Source organism: Bombina bombina, chromosome 5 (assembly GCF_027579735.1).
Source record: "Bombina bombina isolate aBomBom1 chromosome 5, aBomBom1.pri, whole genome shotgun sequence".
In the NCBI taxonomy this organism is placed as follows: Eukaryota; Metazoa; Chordata; class Amphibia; order Anura; family Bombinatoridae; genus Bombina; species Bombina bombina.
This window is the reverse complement of record NC_069503.1, coordinates 968624783-968642720: the sequence shown is the minus strand read 5'-3', so window position 1 is coordinate 968642720 and position 17938 is coordinate 968624783. Positions and strand designations below refer to the sequence as shown.

At 37.4% G+C, this 17938-nt stretch overlaps 1 protein-coding gene across 1 annotated transcript in view; it reads right to left on the bottom strand.

The window, feature by feature from the left end:
- The window catches only part of CPNE3 (copine 3), a 258436-nt gene that overhangs the window by 129865 nt on the left and 110633 nt on the right, over nucleotides 1-17938 (bottom strand). Inside the window, exon 7 of the mRNA XM_053715177.1 lies at nucleotides 16280-16369. Within this exon, the coding sequence (XP_053571152.1) occupies nucleotides 16280-16369 (90 nt within the window). The remainder of the gene's footprint in view (nucleotides 1-16279; nucleotides 16370-17938) is intronic.

Sequence of the window (17938 nt, the reverse complement as noted above, 5' to 3'; positions counted from 1 at the left end):
TAACAAAGCACAAAAAACGTTTTAAAATAAAACCGTTACTGTCACTTTAAATTTTAAACTGAACACACTTTATTACTGAATATGCGCAAAAGTATGAAGGAATTGTTCAAAATTCACCAAAATTTCACCACAGTGTCTTAAAGCCTTAAAAGTATTGCACACCAAATTTGGAAGCTTTAACCCTTAAAATAACGGTCCCTGGTATCTGCTTTGCTGAGACCCAACCAAGCCCAGAGGGGAATACGATACCAAATGACGCCTTCAATAAGCTTTTTCAGTGGATCTGAGCTCCTCACACATGCATCTGCATGCCATGCTTCTCAAAAACAACTGCGCATTAGTGGCGCGAAAATGAGGCTCTGCCTATGACTAGAAAAGGCCCCCAGTGAAAAAGGTGTCCAATACAGTGCCTGCCGTTTTTTTAACAGAATTCCCAAGATTAAAATAACTCTTCAAAGTTATAAACCATTAAATATGCTTATAAAGTAATCGTTTTAGCCCAGAAAAATGTCTACCAGTCTTTAAAGCCCTTGTGAAGCCCTTTATTCTTATATTAAAAATTAAGAAAATGGCTTACCGGATCCCATAGGGAAAATGACAGCTTCCAGCATTACCAAGTCTTGTTAGAAATGTGTCATACCTCAAGCAGCAAAAGTCTGCTCACTGTTTCCCCCAACTGAAGTTAATTCATCTCAACAGTCCTGTGTGGAAACAGCCATCGATTTTAGTAACGGTTGCTAAAATCATTTTCCTCTTACAAACAGAAATCTTCATCTCCTTTCTGTTTCAGAGTAAATAGTACATACCAGCACTATTTTAAAATAACAAACTCTTGATTGAAGAATAAAAACTACATTTAAACACCAAAAAACTCTTAGCCATCTCCGTGGAGATGTTGCCTGTGCAACGGCAAAGAGAATGACTGGGGAAGGCGGAGCCTAGGAGGGATCATGTGACCAGCTTTGCTGGGCTCTTTGCCATTTCCTGTTGGGGAAGAGAATATCCCACAAGTAAGGATGACGCCGTGGACCGGACACACCTATGTTGGAGAAATAAAACCTAAGATAGCTACAATGTAACTATTAGTTATATTGTAGCTACCTTAGGTTTTATTTTATAGGTAAGTATTTAGTTTTAAATAGGAATTATTTAGGTATTAATTGTAATTTTTATTTAGATTTATATTAATTATGTTAAAGTTAGTGGGTGTTGGGTGTTAGGGTTAGACTTAGAGTTAGGTTTAGGGGTTAATAACTTTAGTATAGTGGCGGCGATGTTGGGGGCGGAAGATTAGGGGTGAATAAGTAGGTAGGTGACGGCGATGTCGGGGGCGACAGATTAGGGGTTAAAAACTAATGTAGGTGGCGGCGATGTCGGGCGGCAGATTAGGGGTTAATAAGTGTAATGTAGGTGTCGGCGATGTCGGGGGCAGAAGATTAGGGGTGTTTAGACTCAGGGTTATGTTAGGGTGTTAGCTGTAAACATAACTTTTCTTTCCCCATAGGAATCAATGGGGCTGCGTTACGGAGCTTTACACTGCTTTATTGCAGGTGTTAGGCTTTTTTTTTAGCCAGCTCTCCCCGTTGATGTCTATGGGGAAATCGTGCACGAGCACGTAAAAAAACAGCTTAAAGCAGCGCTGGTATTTGAGTGCGGTATGGAGCTCAACGTTGCCATGTTGCCTGCTAACGCCGGGTTTTTGCAAACCTGTAATAGCAGCGCTATAGGGAGGTGAGCGGTGGAAATAACTTGTAAGTTAATACCGAGCCGCTCATAATGAAAAACTCATAATCTGGCCAATAGTATCATTTTTTATGCAAATACTGTGGCTTCAAATATGACAGTATGCTTGACGTAACACATTACATTTATGTTTATGATGCGCTAAAGCAGATCGCCTACATTTACAATCACTTTAACATGGCAAAGAATATTACTTTTAACTCCTTCACAACACTGTGTTCCAAATCAGTCTGTCTTTGTCACTTTATGTTAAACAATTCATGCAAGAGCTTAGTGGTTTTTTTCAGTGAAATGAACGGTACTGAAAGTAGAAATTGTAAAGATGTTCTACTTACTAAACGGTAACAAGTCCATTAAGCATAGCTCTGGGTATATAAAAATTTAAAACAATGCTTAGCTTGTGAATGGCCGCTACATTCATCATTTTACCATAACATACACAAGATAAACAAAGCAAAGTTTGACAAAGTTGATTAACCGGTTTACTCCTGTTTACTTTGCACAACCTAGAAATAATATAAAAAAAAAACAAAAGCCTCAAAACGTTAGCAAAAGAAAAATGAAAGGCACCATACAAAAATATATCTGTAATTTAATACGAATGACAAATCAAATTTAAAAAAAAAAAACTATATAGAAATGCCAGAGGGAACACTCTACATTTTTTTCTTGCATGTTATAAATTTATTTTTTACGAGTGGAGCGCTATTTAGTGCTCAAACTCAAGTGTAAATAGCGCCGGACGGAGGCTTTTTATGCACGTCGAGTTGAAAGTAAAAAAAGTTTGCACGCAAGTGCTAACCCAACGTGCGCAAAGAGTGGAACTTTGAAGTCTATTGGGGAATACATTAATACGTTTGCAATATTCTAAGGAGCACAAAAACTTTAAAAAAAATCTGACACATATTTGCGTACTAACCTGATCGCATTTAACCAAGAGCACTCAGCCCGACATGAAATATAAATATTTCCCATACCAATGTTCTTCACATAGAAGAATATGTTCTATTTATTCTTAAATAAATATTTCTGTATATTGGTAAAATATATATATATTTTGGAAAAATGGGGAGCTGATTTCTGAGGATACCTAAATCTCAAAAAGCGACAATGTTACAGATGTGAAAATTAGTATTTAGATTCTCCTTGAAAAATAAAGAAACAAGTGTTTACCATTTCCCCAGAATCTACTTAAGGGGGGGCTGATTTATGAGGATACCTATATCGCAAAAACCAAAGATGTTACAGACGTAAAAATTTGTATTTACATTCTCCTTTAAAAATAAAGAAACGCGCTTTAATATTTCCCAAAAATACAGTTAAGTACGGTCAAAAGGGGAGGATTTATGAGAATACCTATATCTAAAAAACAAAGATGATTTAGAAACAGAAATTGGTATTTAGATTTCAAGAAACACAGAAAATAAAAACTCAAGAAGTTCATGTCCGCGAGTGGTCACGTTTTTTCGCTATTTTTTGCAAATCACAAAATCCACGCGAGCGAAGCCGCGGGCAACAGCAAGTATACATATTAGTACAGATATATAAATAGGAATACCTATTTGGAAAAACATAATTTATGCTTACCAGATAAATTACTTTCCTTCCGGATAGGGAGCGTCCACGGCTTAATTCCTTACTGTTGGGAAATACAACACCTGGCCACCAGGAGGAGGCAAAGACACCCCAGCCAAAGGTTTAAATATACGAATAAATACAAAAAGTGTGATAAATCAGCAGCGCCCAAAAACAACAAAGATCAAATATGTTCCCATAAACATATGTTAAACAAATGTGAGCGAATAGTTATGTATACATAATCAAATACAAGTGCAAAAACACAACAATAAATATCCCACACTCATATATAAAAAAATGTCAATCAAACCAATATCAGGTGTGTGGCCTAAAAAAGTCCAAAGTTGATGGTATGGCAGCATAAGACTTCTTCCAAAAATGAAGGCAATTCAAACGTAGGAAATCTGTATAGAATACAATAAAGAAGAAGGCGCCAACATAGTGTGAATCTGTATTGAAAGTTGTTCACTCCCCACACATAAATGGTACTTACGAGAAGTAAAGCACTTGAGAAGTGCTACAACGACTTTCTGGAGCATTAACAGCTGTCCAGGTAGCTGGTCTCTCGTCCTCAAAATGAGCTCCTAGTGCTGTGTACGGTCTGCAGCAATTTGCAGCTTGAACCCTATCACCTGCTCCTTTCTCTCGCTGTATAATGTGAGAGGTGCCCAAACCAGGTGGGCTGGTAGCTATGATCGGATATCCAGTGTTTGTTAAAATAACGATTCCTAAAAAATGTATCACTCAGCCGTGATCAGTTATGGTAAAAACAAATGTTTATTTCATAAACATATATCACAACGCGTTTCCCGGTCTACCTTGACCGCTTCCTCAGGTGAATAAACCATAACTAAACTATACAGCTTTATATTTGCTCAACTCGGCGTTCAAGCCAAATTACAGCGCATGCGTGCAGGAGTATACAATCCCCATAGTAAACAGGTGTGTGTACTGCCCTCAGGCCGATTGGTCATCGGAGTGAAATAACAGACCAACCACAGAGTACTGTGCTGACACACCTCTAGTGTATGTGTAAGCGTATAAACTTTAATTTCTGGTGTGCAGTTTTCTGCAAATAGCGTAATATCGTTTAAAAACTGTTGGTTATCAGTTGTTCCATGTTAATATACATAAAGATACCAAAATGGCTATTTGTGTCTTAGCGTTACTACCGCTGCTACGTTATTAATGCGTGCTTTCTAACATCTCATGGGGATGGTATTCCTTCATGCATTTACAAAAATTACTGTACTATCTATCAAGAACAATGATTCCTAACTCCATGGTCTAAGATATACAAAATCTAATGCTGTATATAAATATATATATGTATATATACAAAATGATATAATCATAAAAAATACTAAAATATTACCCCTAATCACAACGTTAAAAAATGCGAATACTCCTAAACATAATGTAAATACCTATAAATAATGATATTACTCATTATATATACACAAAAATATTAGTCTACGTGTACTGTTGTTAATATAGATACCATCATGTAATATATACAAAATAATACAATGATATAATAATAAAAAAAATAATAAAATATTACCCCTAATAACAAAGATAAAAAATACGTATATTCCTAAACATAAAGTGAATACCTATAAAAAATGATGTTGCTCCTTATATATACACCATAATATTAGTCTATGTGTACTGATGTTAATACAGATATCATCATGTAATCACGCTGTCCCACTCAAATTCTATCTCTGGGGTTTCGTAGTGAGATCTATATTTGTAGATGATATATTATGATGTATCTGAACAGAGTCTATTGTATGAAAAACTACTACTAGGGAATAATTACTGATAATGAGTAAACCTATTAACTCATAACTAAATACGACTATAACCTAGTTAAATGCCGCCATATCAAGATTCTCATTCAGACCATATGGATTTAATGTTTTAAGTTTCCAAATCCAGTACGTCTCTCTTTGTCTTAAGTCCATTAATCTATTTCTACCCCATTTGGATGGGATTTGTTCAATAGGAAAAATACTATATAGATCTGTCTGCCCCTCATGACAACAAACTCCATGTCTAGAGACACTATGTTTAATACACGATTTTTTCACATTTCTCATGTGTTCACCCCATCTTTTTTTCAGGGGTCTAGATGTTCTCCCTATATATTGTAAGCCACACTTGCATTCCAGTAAGTATATTACGAAAGAGGAATCGCATGAAAAATAAGTTTTTATCTCAAATTCTTCTTTCGTAGAAAAAGACATAAACTTATACTTATCTCCCTTTGTAAAATCACAAAGCCCACAATTAGCTCTATTACATTTAAAGAACCCTTTCTTATTGGACAGCCAATTTTTTATCTTATGTTCACCATTTTTTCCAAATTTCTTCATCACTATTTTACTAGGGGCAAGTTTATTTTTTAGAGTAGGTGCTCTTTTAAACGTACATGTGGGGTTTTCATCTAAAATGTTCCTTAATACCGGATCATTCAGTAGAATGTTCCAATGCTTGCGAACAATTCTCTTAATTTTATCATGGTTTGAGGTGTATTTAGTTATAAATCTCAGATTGTTATTTTTGTTTACTTTGTTCTTATTCGTGTCTATCTCATCTAAATTTTTACATTCTAAGTTTTCATTCTCTTTTGTAGTTTTGAAGAATTCAGATCTATTTTTATTTCTAGCCTTTAAATAGCTCTCCTCTATTAGGTCCCCAGGATAATTCCTTTCAAAGAATCTCTTTTTTAGGATACCTGCTTGTTCGTCATATAGAGTTAAATTAGTACAATTTCTACGAATTCTAGAAAACTGATTGTATGGAATATTTCTCTTCCATGCCTTATAATGATTGCTTTTATAATTCAAGTAACTATTTGTATCCACTGTTTTAAAGTGGGTTTTGGTCACTATATGACCTACTTGGTCCCAATATAGTACCAAGTCCAAAAATTCAATACGATCTATATTAATATTGTGAGTAAACTTAAGTCCCATGTTATTTTCATTCAATGATTTAATAAAGTCTAGGGCCTTATCCTCTGAACCTTCCCAGATAAAGATCAGGTCATCTATAAAACGGCCATAGAACACCAGATTCGCCCCCAGAGGGGAACTATATATGTGTCTTTCTTCAAACACCCCCATAAATAAATTTGCAAAGCTGGGGGCAAATCTGGTGCCCATGGCCGTTCCTTTGATCTGCAGAAAAAATTGTTCCTGATAAACAAAATAATTATGTTTCAACACAAATGAAATTGCTTCTAACAAAAATAATCTCTGTTTACTGGGTAAAAATTGATCTCTTTTCAAAAAAACATCTACAGCATCTATACCCAGATGGTGTTCTATATTTGAATAGAGAGCTGTCACATCACAAGTGAACCAGATAAGTCTGCGTCCTGCTTTTTCTATTTTTGATATCTTAGCTATTAGATCTGGGGTATCTTTGATATATGACGGAAGCCCCTTCACTATTTTCTTTAAGAATTGATCAATATATTCAGATAAGTTGCAGGTCAAACTCCCTATGCCCGAAATAATGGGCCTGCCCGGTGGATTCTTGGCACACTTATGTATTTTCGGGAGGTGATAGTAATATGCTAGATTGGGTGACATAGGGACCAGATATTCTTTCTCCTTTTTTGTTAGGATCCCCTCTAGGAACCCTTTATCTACCATTTTAATTAACTGCATCATATAAGTTTTAGTAGGATTAAATGTGAGTTTTTTATAATAATTTTGATCTAAAAGGATCCTATTCGCTTCCTGTAAATAATCTGACATATTTTGCAATACCACCCCTCCTCCTTTGTCCGCCTGCCTAATCACCAAGTTGTCTTTTTTGGCTAATCTTGACAAGGCTTTAATCTCATATAAATTCAGATTGGAGTTCCCCACTTTCTTCTCTAGTGCACTGAACTCCTCTAAAACAAGAGTTTGAAATAGAGAGATATATGGACTATTCACTGGCGGGTTAAAATTAGATCTTAACATTAAATTTGAATGGATATAGTCATCAAATAATGCATTACATAACTCTTCTGGTTCATGATATACTATACTATTTGTTGGTCTTTCTGGCATATCATCAGTAATGATAGCTAATTGTGTTGTATTGTTGATTTTTTTATCACAAAAGTACTTTTGCATAGACAGTTTTCTTACAAACCGATTGAGATCTACGAACAATTCAAACAAATTATGTTCATTAGAGGGACAGAAGGATAGACCTCTATTTAATACGCACACTTCTTCATTTGTGAGGTTATGGCTTGAGAGATTAAAGATACCTTCTTTCATTATCTCAAATCTCTTCTTTTTGGCAGATTTACCTCTGCCTCTCCTGCCACGCTTGCGTATGATCTTTTTTGTGGTGTAAAAGTTCTTATATTTTCTATCTTTGGAGGAGCTCTCTCTAACTGCTTTAGACGTATGGGCATATGTCTCTGGTGTGTTAAATTGGGGCCTTGCTCTCTGTTTGACTGAAAATCCTGTGTATTTTGTGATCTCCAATCCGATTTTCTATTTGCCCCATTATACTGATCATAATACTGTTGTTTATTTCTATTTTGTGATGAATTTCTATAGTGTTCACCCTTTCTATGTCTGTCCTCTCCAAACTGATTATGTCTGTTGTTAAAGAAATTTCTTGGTGAAGAGTAATTATTACTATTAGGTCTCCTATTATTAGAATAACCCTCCTGATTGGTGTAGTTATTTCTGTCTCTCCATATATCAGGATTAATCCTAGAAGGACCTGGCGATTGATAGTCCGTCCTCAAATATTGATTATTACCCACATTTTTCTTTTTGTCTTTCGGTTTTTTATAGTTAACTTTAACCCATTTGTTATTGATATCTCCTTCTAGTTCTAAATTTTCCTTTTGTTCACCATTATTCTCATTGGAACTGACCTCCATATCATTATTTATTGCTGGTGTGTTATAGATACAGCCTTCTAAATAGTCTTTTTCATCTCTTGCTAATTTTTTAATTTTTAGCTTAATTAACTTCTTTTGAAATGTATCTGATCTATCTAGTACCTCTTTGTTTTTATTTATATAATCAGGGTTACTAGAAAATTTCCCTAATAACGTTTGCAGTTTCTCAATTTCCAAACCTACATTGTTTAAGAGGGACTCTCTAAACTCAATTAATAAATCTATTAGTTTAAATGAACAAATAGTTAATTCGTTCTGCCAATTTTTGGTAAGATCTTCATCATGTGTAAAAGAGCATAATTTACTAATCCTTAAACCTCTTGGTATGTGACCTTTATTTTTATATTTTTTTAAAGTGTCTATATCCCACCAATGTCTGTGTTCCTGTTTCAAAGCATCTTCTAATCTGTGAAATAATTGAACCATTGTGAGTTCATCATCCCCTTTAGATGATATCTCCAAAGGGGTATCTAGATTGCTCAAAATTTGACGTGAATTAACTCTCTCCTCTTTACTTTGCATGGTGTCAAAAATGAAAAGTGCACCCCTACTCTATAAATGTGTGAATAAACTAATAATGAAACTACTATTCGACAGTATAAAATTCAAAAAAATAAATACAATGTGTGTATAAGTCGCTAGCTGACCAGTGCCAAAAATATACGAATAAATACAAAAAGTGTGATAAATCAGCAGCGCCCAAAAACAACAAAGATCAAATATGTTCCCATAAACATATGTTAAACAAATGTGAGCGAATAGTTATGTATACATAATCAAATACAAGTGCAAAAACACAACAATAAATATCCCACACTCATATATAAAAAAATGTCAATCAAACCAATATCAGGTGTGTGGCCTAAAAAAGTCCAAAGTTGATGGTATGGCAGCATAAGACTTCTTCCAAAAATGAAGGCAATTCAAACGTAGGAAATCTGTATAGAATACAATAAAGAAGAAGGCGCCAACATAGTGTGAATCTGTATTGAAAGTTGTTCACTCCCCACACATAAATGGTACTTACGAGAAGTAAAGCACTTGAGAAGTGCTACAACGACTTTCTGGAGCATTAACAGCTGTCCAGGTAGCTGGTCTCTCGTCCTCAAAATGAGCTCCTAGTGCTGTGTACGGTCTGCAGCAATTTGCAGCTTGAACCCTATCACCTGCTCCTTTCTCTCGCTGTATAATGTGAGAGGTGCCCAAACCAGGTGGGCTGGTAGCTATGATCGGATATCCAGTGTTTGTTAAAATAACGATTCCTAAAAAATGTATCACTCAGCCGTGATCAGTTATGGTAAAAACAAATGTTTATTTCATAAACATATATCACAACGCGTTTCCCGGTCTACCTTGACCGCTTCCTCAGGTGAATAAACCATAACTAAACTATACAGCTTTATATTTGCTCAACTCGGCGTTCAAGCCAAATTACAGCGCATGCGTGCAGGAGTATACAATCCCCATAGTAAACAGGTGTGTGTACTGCCCTCAGGCCGATTGGTCATCGGAGTGAAATAACAGACCAACCACAGAGTACTGTGCTGACACACCTCTAGTGTATGTGTAAGCGTATAAACTTTAATTTCTGGTGTGCAGTTTTCTGCAAATAGCGTAATATCGTTTAAAAACTGTTGGTTATCAGTTGTTCCATGTTAATATACATAAAGATACCAAAATGGCTATTTGTGTCTTAGCGTTACTACCGCTGCTACGTTATTAATGCGTGCTTTCTAACATCTCATGGGGATGGTATTCCTTCATGCATTTACAAAAATTACTGTACTATCTATCAAGAACAATGATTCCTAACTCCATGGTCTAAGATATACAAAATCTAATGCTGTATATAAATATATATATGTATATATACAAAATGATATAATCATAAAAAATACTAAAATATTACCCCTAATCACAACGTTAAAAAATGCGAATACTCCTAAACATAATGTAAATACCTATAAATAATGATATTACTCATTATATATACACAAAAATATTAGTCTACGTGTACTGTTGTTAATATAGATACCATCATGTAATATATACAAAATAATACAATGATATAATAATAAAAAAAATAATAAAATATTACCCCTAATAACAAAGATAAAAAATACGTATATTCCTAAACATAAAGTGAATACCTATAAAAAATGATGTTGCTCCTTATATATACACCATAATATTAGTCTATGTGTACTGATGTTAATACAGATATCATCATGTAATCACGCTGTCCCACTCAAATTCTATCTCTGGGGTTTCGTAGTGAGATCTATATTTGTAGATGATATATTATGATGTATCTGAACAGAGTCTATTGTATGAAAAACTACTACTAGGGAATAATTACTGATAATGAGTAAACCTATTAACTCATAACTAAATACGACTATAACCTAGTTAAATGCCGCCATATCAAGATTCTCATTCAGACCATATGGATTTAATGTTTTAAGTTTCCAAATCCAGTACGTCTCTCTTTGTCTTAAGTCCATTAATCTATTTCTACCCCATTTGGATGGGATTTGTTCAATAGGAAAAATACTATATAGATCTGTCTGCCCCTCATGACAACAAACTCCATGTCTAGAGACACTATGTTTAATACACGATTTTTTCACATTTCTCATGTGTTCACCCCATCTTTTTTTCAGGGGTCTAGATGTTCTCCCTATATATTGTAAGCCACACTTGCATTCCAGTAAGTATATTACGAAAGAGGAATCGCATGAAAAATAAGTTTTTATCTCAAATTCTTCTTTCGTAGAAAAAGACATAAACTTATACTTATCTCCCTTTGTAAAATCACAAAGCCCACAATTAGCTCTATTACATTTAAAGAACCCTTTAATATTTAAATATCCCTCCCACTTCCTCATTACCCCAGTCATTCTGCCGAGGGAACAAGGAAAAGTAGGATAAACATTAGGGTATAAATGGTGGTGCCAAAAGATAAAATAAATAATAGGGGACCGCCCATAGACAAGAAAAAACGGACGGGGGCCATGGACTCTCCCTATCCGGAAGGAAAGGAATTTATCTGGTAAACATAAATTGTGTTTTCCTTCCTAAGATAGGGAGAGTCCATGGCTTCATTCCTTATTGTTGGGAAAACTATACCCAAGCTCCAGAGGACACTGAATGAATAACGGGAGGAAACAAAAAGATAGAGGCGGACCCTATTCTGTGGGCACCACAGCCTGCAAAACCTTTCTCCCGAAAGCTGCTTCAGCCAAAGCAAAAACATCAAACTTGTAAAATTGTGAAAAAGTATGTAAGGAGGAACAGGTAGCCACCTTACAAATCTGATCCATAGAGGCCTCATTCTTAAAGGCCCAAGAGGAAGCCACTGCTCTAGTGGAATGAGCCGTTATCCTTTCAGGACGATGATGTCCCACTGTCTTGTAACCTAAGCGGATGACACTCCTTAACAAAAAAGATAGGGAAGTCGAAGTAGCCTTCTGCCCCTTACGCGTCCCCCAATAGACAAAGAGGAGAATTGTCTCAACTCCTTAGTAGCCTGAAGATAGAACTTCAAGGCGCAAACCACATCCAAATTGTGAAGTAAGCGCTCCTTCGATGAAGAAGAATTAGGACACAAGGAAGGAACCACAATCTCCTGATTGATGTAGCAATCTGACACAACCTTAGGAAGAAAACCTAATTAGAGGGCTCACATTGCAAAGCAGAGATCTCAGAAACTGCACGCAGAGGCAATAGCCAATAAAAAGAAAAAACTTCCAAGATAACAATTTAATGTCAACGGAATGCAGAGGCTCAAACGGAACCTGTTGCAAAACCCGAAGAATCAGATTTAGGGAACATGTTCCTTGGCAATGAAGGAAGTATCTCAGATTCTGGAGTGGGCTGAGGTTCACAGCTGTTAGCTGTCAGCGATCCACATTCTGGTTGTGGACAACTGGGAGGCAGATTTTCTCAGCTGGCAATCCTTCCATCCAGGAAGTGGTCTCTCCATCCCGAGATGTTTGCAGAGATATGCAGAAAGTGGGGGAAGCCGGAGATTAGGGAAGAACCATAGGGGGGGTTTAGACTAAGCACCCTTTCCTACATAAGAGTCAATGCTAAAAGTCACATACTTTATTAGGTAAATGTTAAAATAGTTTACTTAGACTAGTGCCAGAAATTTAACATTGTTTGAGATTTAAAGCCTATCTTGTATCCCTGAGATACCACCTCCAGGACCCACGGTTTTTGGCGGGCTTCTTATTCTGCTTGGATTTATTCCAGGACTGCCCTGGCTTCCAAGTACTTCTGGGTTGCTCATGCTTGGAGGAGGATTGTTGTTGTTGGGATTTGTCAGAACGAAAGAAACGTAAATTAGAAGATTGTCGTCCCTTAGACTTGTTCTTCTTATTTTGCGGTAGGAAGGCACCCTTGCCTCCGTTAACAGTAGAAATAATGGAGTCCAGGCCTGCACCAAATAAAATCTTTCCCTTGAAGGGAAGTGAAGGGAGTCTGGACTAAGAAGTCATACCTGCAGACCAAGACTTCAACCAGAGCGCCTGGCGTGATAGGACCGCAAAGCCAGAGGCCTTTGCATTTAAGCGAATAATTTGCATGTTCGCATCACAGATAAAAGAATTAGCAATTCTCAGAGCTTTCATTATTATTATTCTTTATTTATAAAGCGCCAACAGATTCCGCAGAGCTGCCCATGGGTACAAGGATAAAAGTACAACAGAGAAACAATACAATAAAAGACAACATTTTACAGACAAATACAGGGGGAATTGAGGGCCCTAGTCCTGTGTGAACTTACAATCTAGATGTGTAGGAGGATGGGAAACTGGAGGTGGGGACTGCAAAGGTGAGAATGATATTAGTGAGGAGATAGATGAGGGCAACTGTTAGGTAAGTGAATTTCATTTGTTAATAAAACGGGTGATAAGCTTACTTGAACAAAAAGGTCTTTAGGGAACGTTTAAAGGAGAAGAGTTTAGGGAGAGTATGACAGCTCAAGGAAGTGCGTTCCAGAGGGTTGGTGCCGCACAAGTCCTGTAGTCTAGCATGAGAGGAGGTGATGGTAGAGGACGCAAGGAGCAGGTCATTGTTGGATCTTAGGGGGCGGGCTGGAGTATATTTGTTGATGAGTGAGGACAGATAGGGTGGGGCAGCATTGGTGAGGGCTTTGTAGGTGAGGATGAGAATTTTAAGTTTAATTCTGCTGTGAATGGGGAGTCAGTGAAGGGACTCACAGAGAGGTGCAGCAGAAACAGAGCGTCGAGAGAGGTGGATTAGCCTGGCAGATGCATTTAGGATGGATTGAAGGGGAGAGGCGCCGGAGAGAGGAAGGCCAGTTAGTATATTATTACAGTAGTACTCTGAAAAATAACCAGGGAGTAGATTAGCAGTTTAGTAGTTTCATCACTCAGAAACGGACGAATTTTGGAGATATTCCGTAGGTGGTTTGCGGCAGGATGAAGAGAGCAATTGGATGTGGGGAATGAAGGACAGATTTGAGTCGAGTGCGACTCCGAGGCAGCAGACATGAGGTGATGGGGAGAAAGTGGTGCCACAAAAGTGATGGAAAAATTAAAAAACTGGAGTAGAATTAAAGGGGGGGGGATTAAAAGTAGCTCAGTCTTCGACATGTTTATTTTTAGGTAGTGAGAGGCCATCCAGGAGGAAATGCCAGATAAGCAGTCGCTGATGTGAGAATTGACAGAAGGAGAGAGTGCAGGGGTGGAAAGCTAGATCTGGGTATCATCCGCATAGAGGTGGTAGTTGAAGCCATAGCAGTTGATAAGTTTACCCAGTGAAGAAGTATAAATAGAGAAGAGTAGAGGACCCAAGACAGAGCCTTGAGGTACTCCAACAGACAAAGGCAATGGAGAGGAGGAGTCACCAGCAAAAGAGATGGAGAAGGATCTGTTAGAGAGATAAGAGTGAATCCAGTGGTTGGGAGGAGGGTGCAGAGAGTGGCAGAGGGGGTGACTGTGAGCAAAGTTCCACTGTCTTGAATATCCTCGAGGGAAGACTCCCCCTCAATGAGTTTCGACAAAGAGTCGCACCAGTAGGTAGCAGCGGCAACTGCAGCTGCCAGTTGAAACAAAAGTCCCGTATGTTGAAACATCTTTCTCAGAAAGGTTTCCATTTTCTTATCCATCGGCTCTCTGAACGAAGAACTATCCTCAAGAGGTATAGTAGTATTTTTAGCAAGCATAGAGATAGCACCATTAACCTTAGGAATGGAGCCCCACAAATCCAGTTGAGAGCCCAGGACCGGGAACAACTTTTTTTTAAAAGTAGGCAAGGAGGAAAAGAAAGAACCAATTATTTCCCATTCGTTCTTAATAATGTTCGCCATCTTAACCGGCACAGGAACTTACCTGTCTTCGTAAACCTTGTCTAATTTAGGTATCATGGGTTCTTCAGGAAGCACGGCCTCTGGAGCTTCTAACGTAGACAGAACCTCCTTTAATAAAAAATGCAATTGCTCAATTTTAAATCTAAAGGAAGGTTCCTCCACAGCAGGAGGCTTAGACGCTAAGGACTCCGACCCAGAAAGTTCATCCTCTGAAGCTACAGAGGTTAACTCATTATCGGATAACTGGGACATAATAGCTAAATCAGATAAATATTTAGATGACTCCGGGTCAGGAGAGCTATGTTTAACCTTTCTCTTGCGCTTATTAAAGCGAGAGCCGCAGACACCGCCATTTGTAACTGCGTGGCAAAGTCCACAGGAAGAAGGCCCCCTCCGGATGGAGGATTAGATGTGCTACAGGGAACTGCATGTGGAGTGGATAATGTAGCAAGGGTAGTAATCACACGGGATGCCGAGTCCTGAGAGGTAGACGGCTCAGAGGGAATAAGAGCCTTAGCTGGGTTGTCTCCCTTCCTAGACTTTATAACTGTGTTAAGGCATGTGGAACATAATTGAGTGGGCGGGAAAACCACGGCCTCCTCACAATAAAAACAGGTATGATTTAGTACAGAAGGAGTACCTTCTAAAAGGTCAGAGTCCTCCATAGCTCAGGTTATACCCACAGAAGGACACAAATAAAAAAGTTTTTTTATTATAGAAAACAACACCTTTATACTCCCAATGGCTGGGGCACCCAGACAGCTAACAGAGGAAACTCTCTCCTCAGGTTCAAGTCTAAGCCAGAATGGAGGAAATGAACATAGACCACACCCGGTCACATGGAGTGCAAGACAATAATTCCCCTGTTATTAATAGCACAGCAAGTAATGGGAGTTGTGCAACACTTTAAAAAATGAAAGTGAAACTTAAAAGTGAAACCTGTTTGTTCCAGCCAAAAACACACAGTCTATCAGCCCAGAGAAAAAATCCACAAAGCAGAATGTAAATAATAAATACACTGATTAATTAACCCCAACTGTTCAATAAACCCCCTTCAGAGGATATTAAACCTGGATCCTATCAAGGTATAAAGGAGCCACACTGTGACCCTGTTATAGAGCTTTATGTGTAAAAATTGAAACAATCTTACTTCCAGGATCCATGCTGTGGAACAGAACACAGCCTCTCAAGCATGACAGTCTTATAGCAGCGCTCCTGACATGGACTTGAGTGAGAGAAAGCAGGCAGTAAAACTCGTCAACACTGATTGCTTAGAAGCTGTTAGCAGTAGTCTAGATAGTTTCGCAGAAAAACTTTCCCTGCATCTCCAGACTCTAACTTTCATCAATACTCTCACTGAAAGGTTGACATGACTACTTAAAAGTCCAATCCTATCTCGAAGGACAGATACCCTTTTTCAGGACTCTCCAAATCTTCTGACACTTATCTGCCACCTCCTAATGTGACGAAAGGCAAAGAATGACTGGGGAAATGAGGAAGTGGGAGGGATATTTAAGCCTTTGGCTGGTGTGTCTTTGCCTCCTCCTGGTGGCCAGGTGTTGTATTTCCCAAGAGTAAGGAATGAACCCGTGGACTCTCCCTATCTTAGGAAGGAAATTCTAATATAAAATAATTATTCTACTAGCTTCAGAGAATAGTATTTATTTTTGTATTACAGCCTGGTATCTTACCCTGATTTTCTGATCCATGTCTCCATTACAGAGAGACTGCAGAGGTATCTTGAAGGGTCTCCAGACAGGGTTGAGATTATTTTTTATTACCTAAAAAAAATAGGTATATTACAAGAAGAAAGAGATAAAAACAGAAAAAATAAATCAGTGAGCAATAAAAAATATACCAGAAAGCAGATATTTTTAAAAGGTTTATCACTATTCATTTTTTTTACACATAAGGAAATTATTTTGCAAATATCTAAAGATCATTTTCATAAATTACATTAATTTAAAGAAGCACAGGTGGAAAATATCAGTATAGATTACAAGTTTGTGATAAAAAATACTCATGAATACAGTCTGGGACTAAATGATAATTACAGACAAAAGCCTGTTCCCTCCTACTAGTCTGTGACTAAATGATAATTACAGACAAAAGCCTATTCCCTCCTACTAGTCTGTGACTAAATGATAAATACAGACATAAGCCAATTCCCTCATACTAGTCTGTGACTAAATGATAAATACAGACAAAGGCCTATTCCCTCATACTAGTCTGTGACTAAATGATAAATACAGATAAAAGCCTATTCCCTCATACTAGTCTGTGACTAAATGATAAATACAGATAAAAGCCTATTCCCTTATACTAGTCTGTGACTAAATGATAAATACAGAAAAAAGCCTATTCCCTCCTACTAGTCTGTGACTAAATGATAAATACAGATAACAGCCTATTCCCTCATACTAGTTTGTGACTAAATGATAAATACAGATAACAGCCTATTCCCTCATACTAGTCTGTGACTAAATGATAAATACAGACAAAGGCCTATTCCCTTATACTAGTCCGTGACTAAATGATAAATACAGACAAAGGCCTAGTCCCTCATAACAGTCTGTGACTAAATGATAAAATACAGACAAAAGACTATTCCCTCATACTAGTCTGGCACTAAGGGCACCATCATGTATTAAGCCATCAATTAATCCGACATTGTAGACGCAGATAAACTCGCTGTTACTCCCCATGGGCGACATGGTATCCGCTGTCAATATGTACTAGAAAACACCCAGAAATAGACACGTCTAGCCCGCCGCGAGCAGTGGCGGATTATTGATAAATTTGATGCCTCGCTTGCCACGACTAAACGAATGTACTTAAATGTCAGTAGAATTGTATGGCAAATTATTAACACGTGACATGCAAGGTGTCAGAAACGTCATAGTAGTTGCGGGAAAAGAATTTGACTACTATAAAAGGGCAACATTTCTAAAGAATTTTATTATTGTTAAAAAAATTTGGATCAGTCCATTCTGCGCGTTATAATCATCATAGCCTCTATGACTTTTGTTAAGTGACGTGAAAATGCTGATTGAATTATTCCAATAATGACGCTAGAAACCAACTGAAAGGAGCCTCTTGCCATAAAATGCAATGCAGTTAATAGTTTCAATAGTCCAGGAATAGCCCGTGAATGTGCCGTCATTGGCTCCAAATAATCTTCTTCTATCTCTCGATACAAGTGTAATATAGATTAACGATCAAGCCTGAATCTTTGTACAGTCTCTCTGTCTAAAAGGCCGTGCAAACCAACCCATGGAAGGGTTGAACTCTCCTTCTTCTAACTAATCGATTAGCGACATTTTCTTCAGTATTCTGTCTTCTAGACCGGA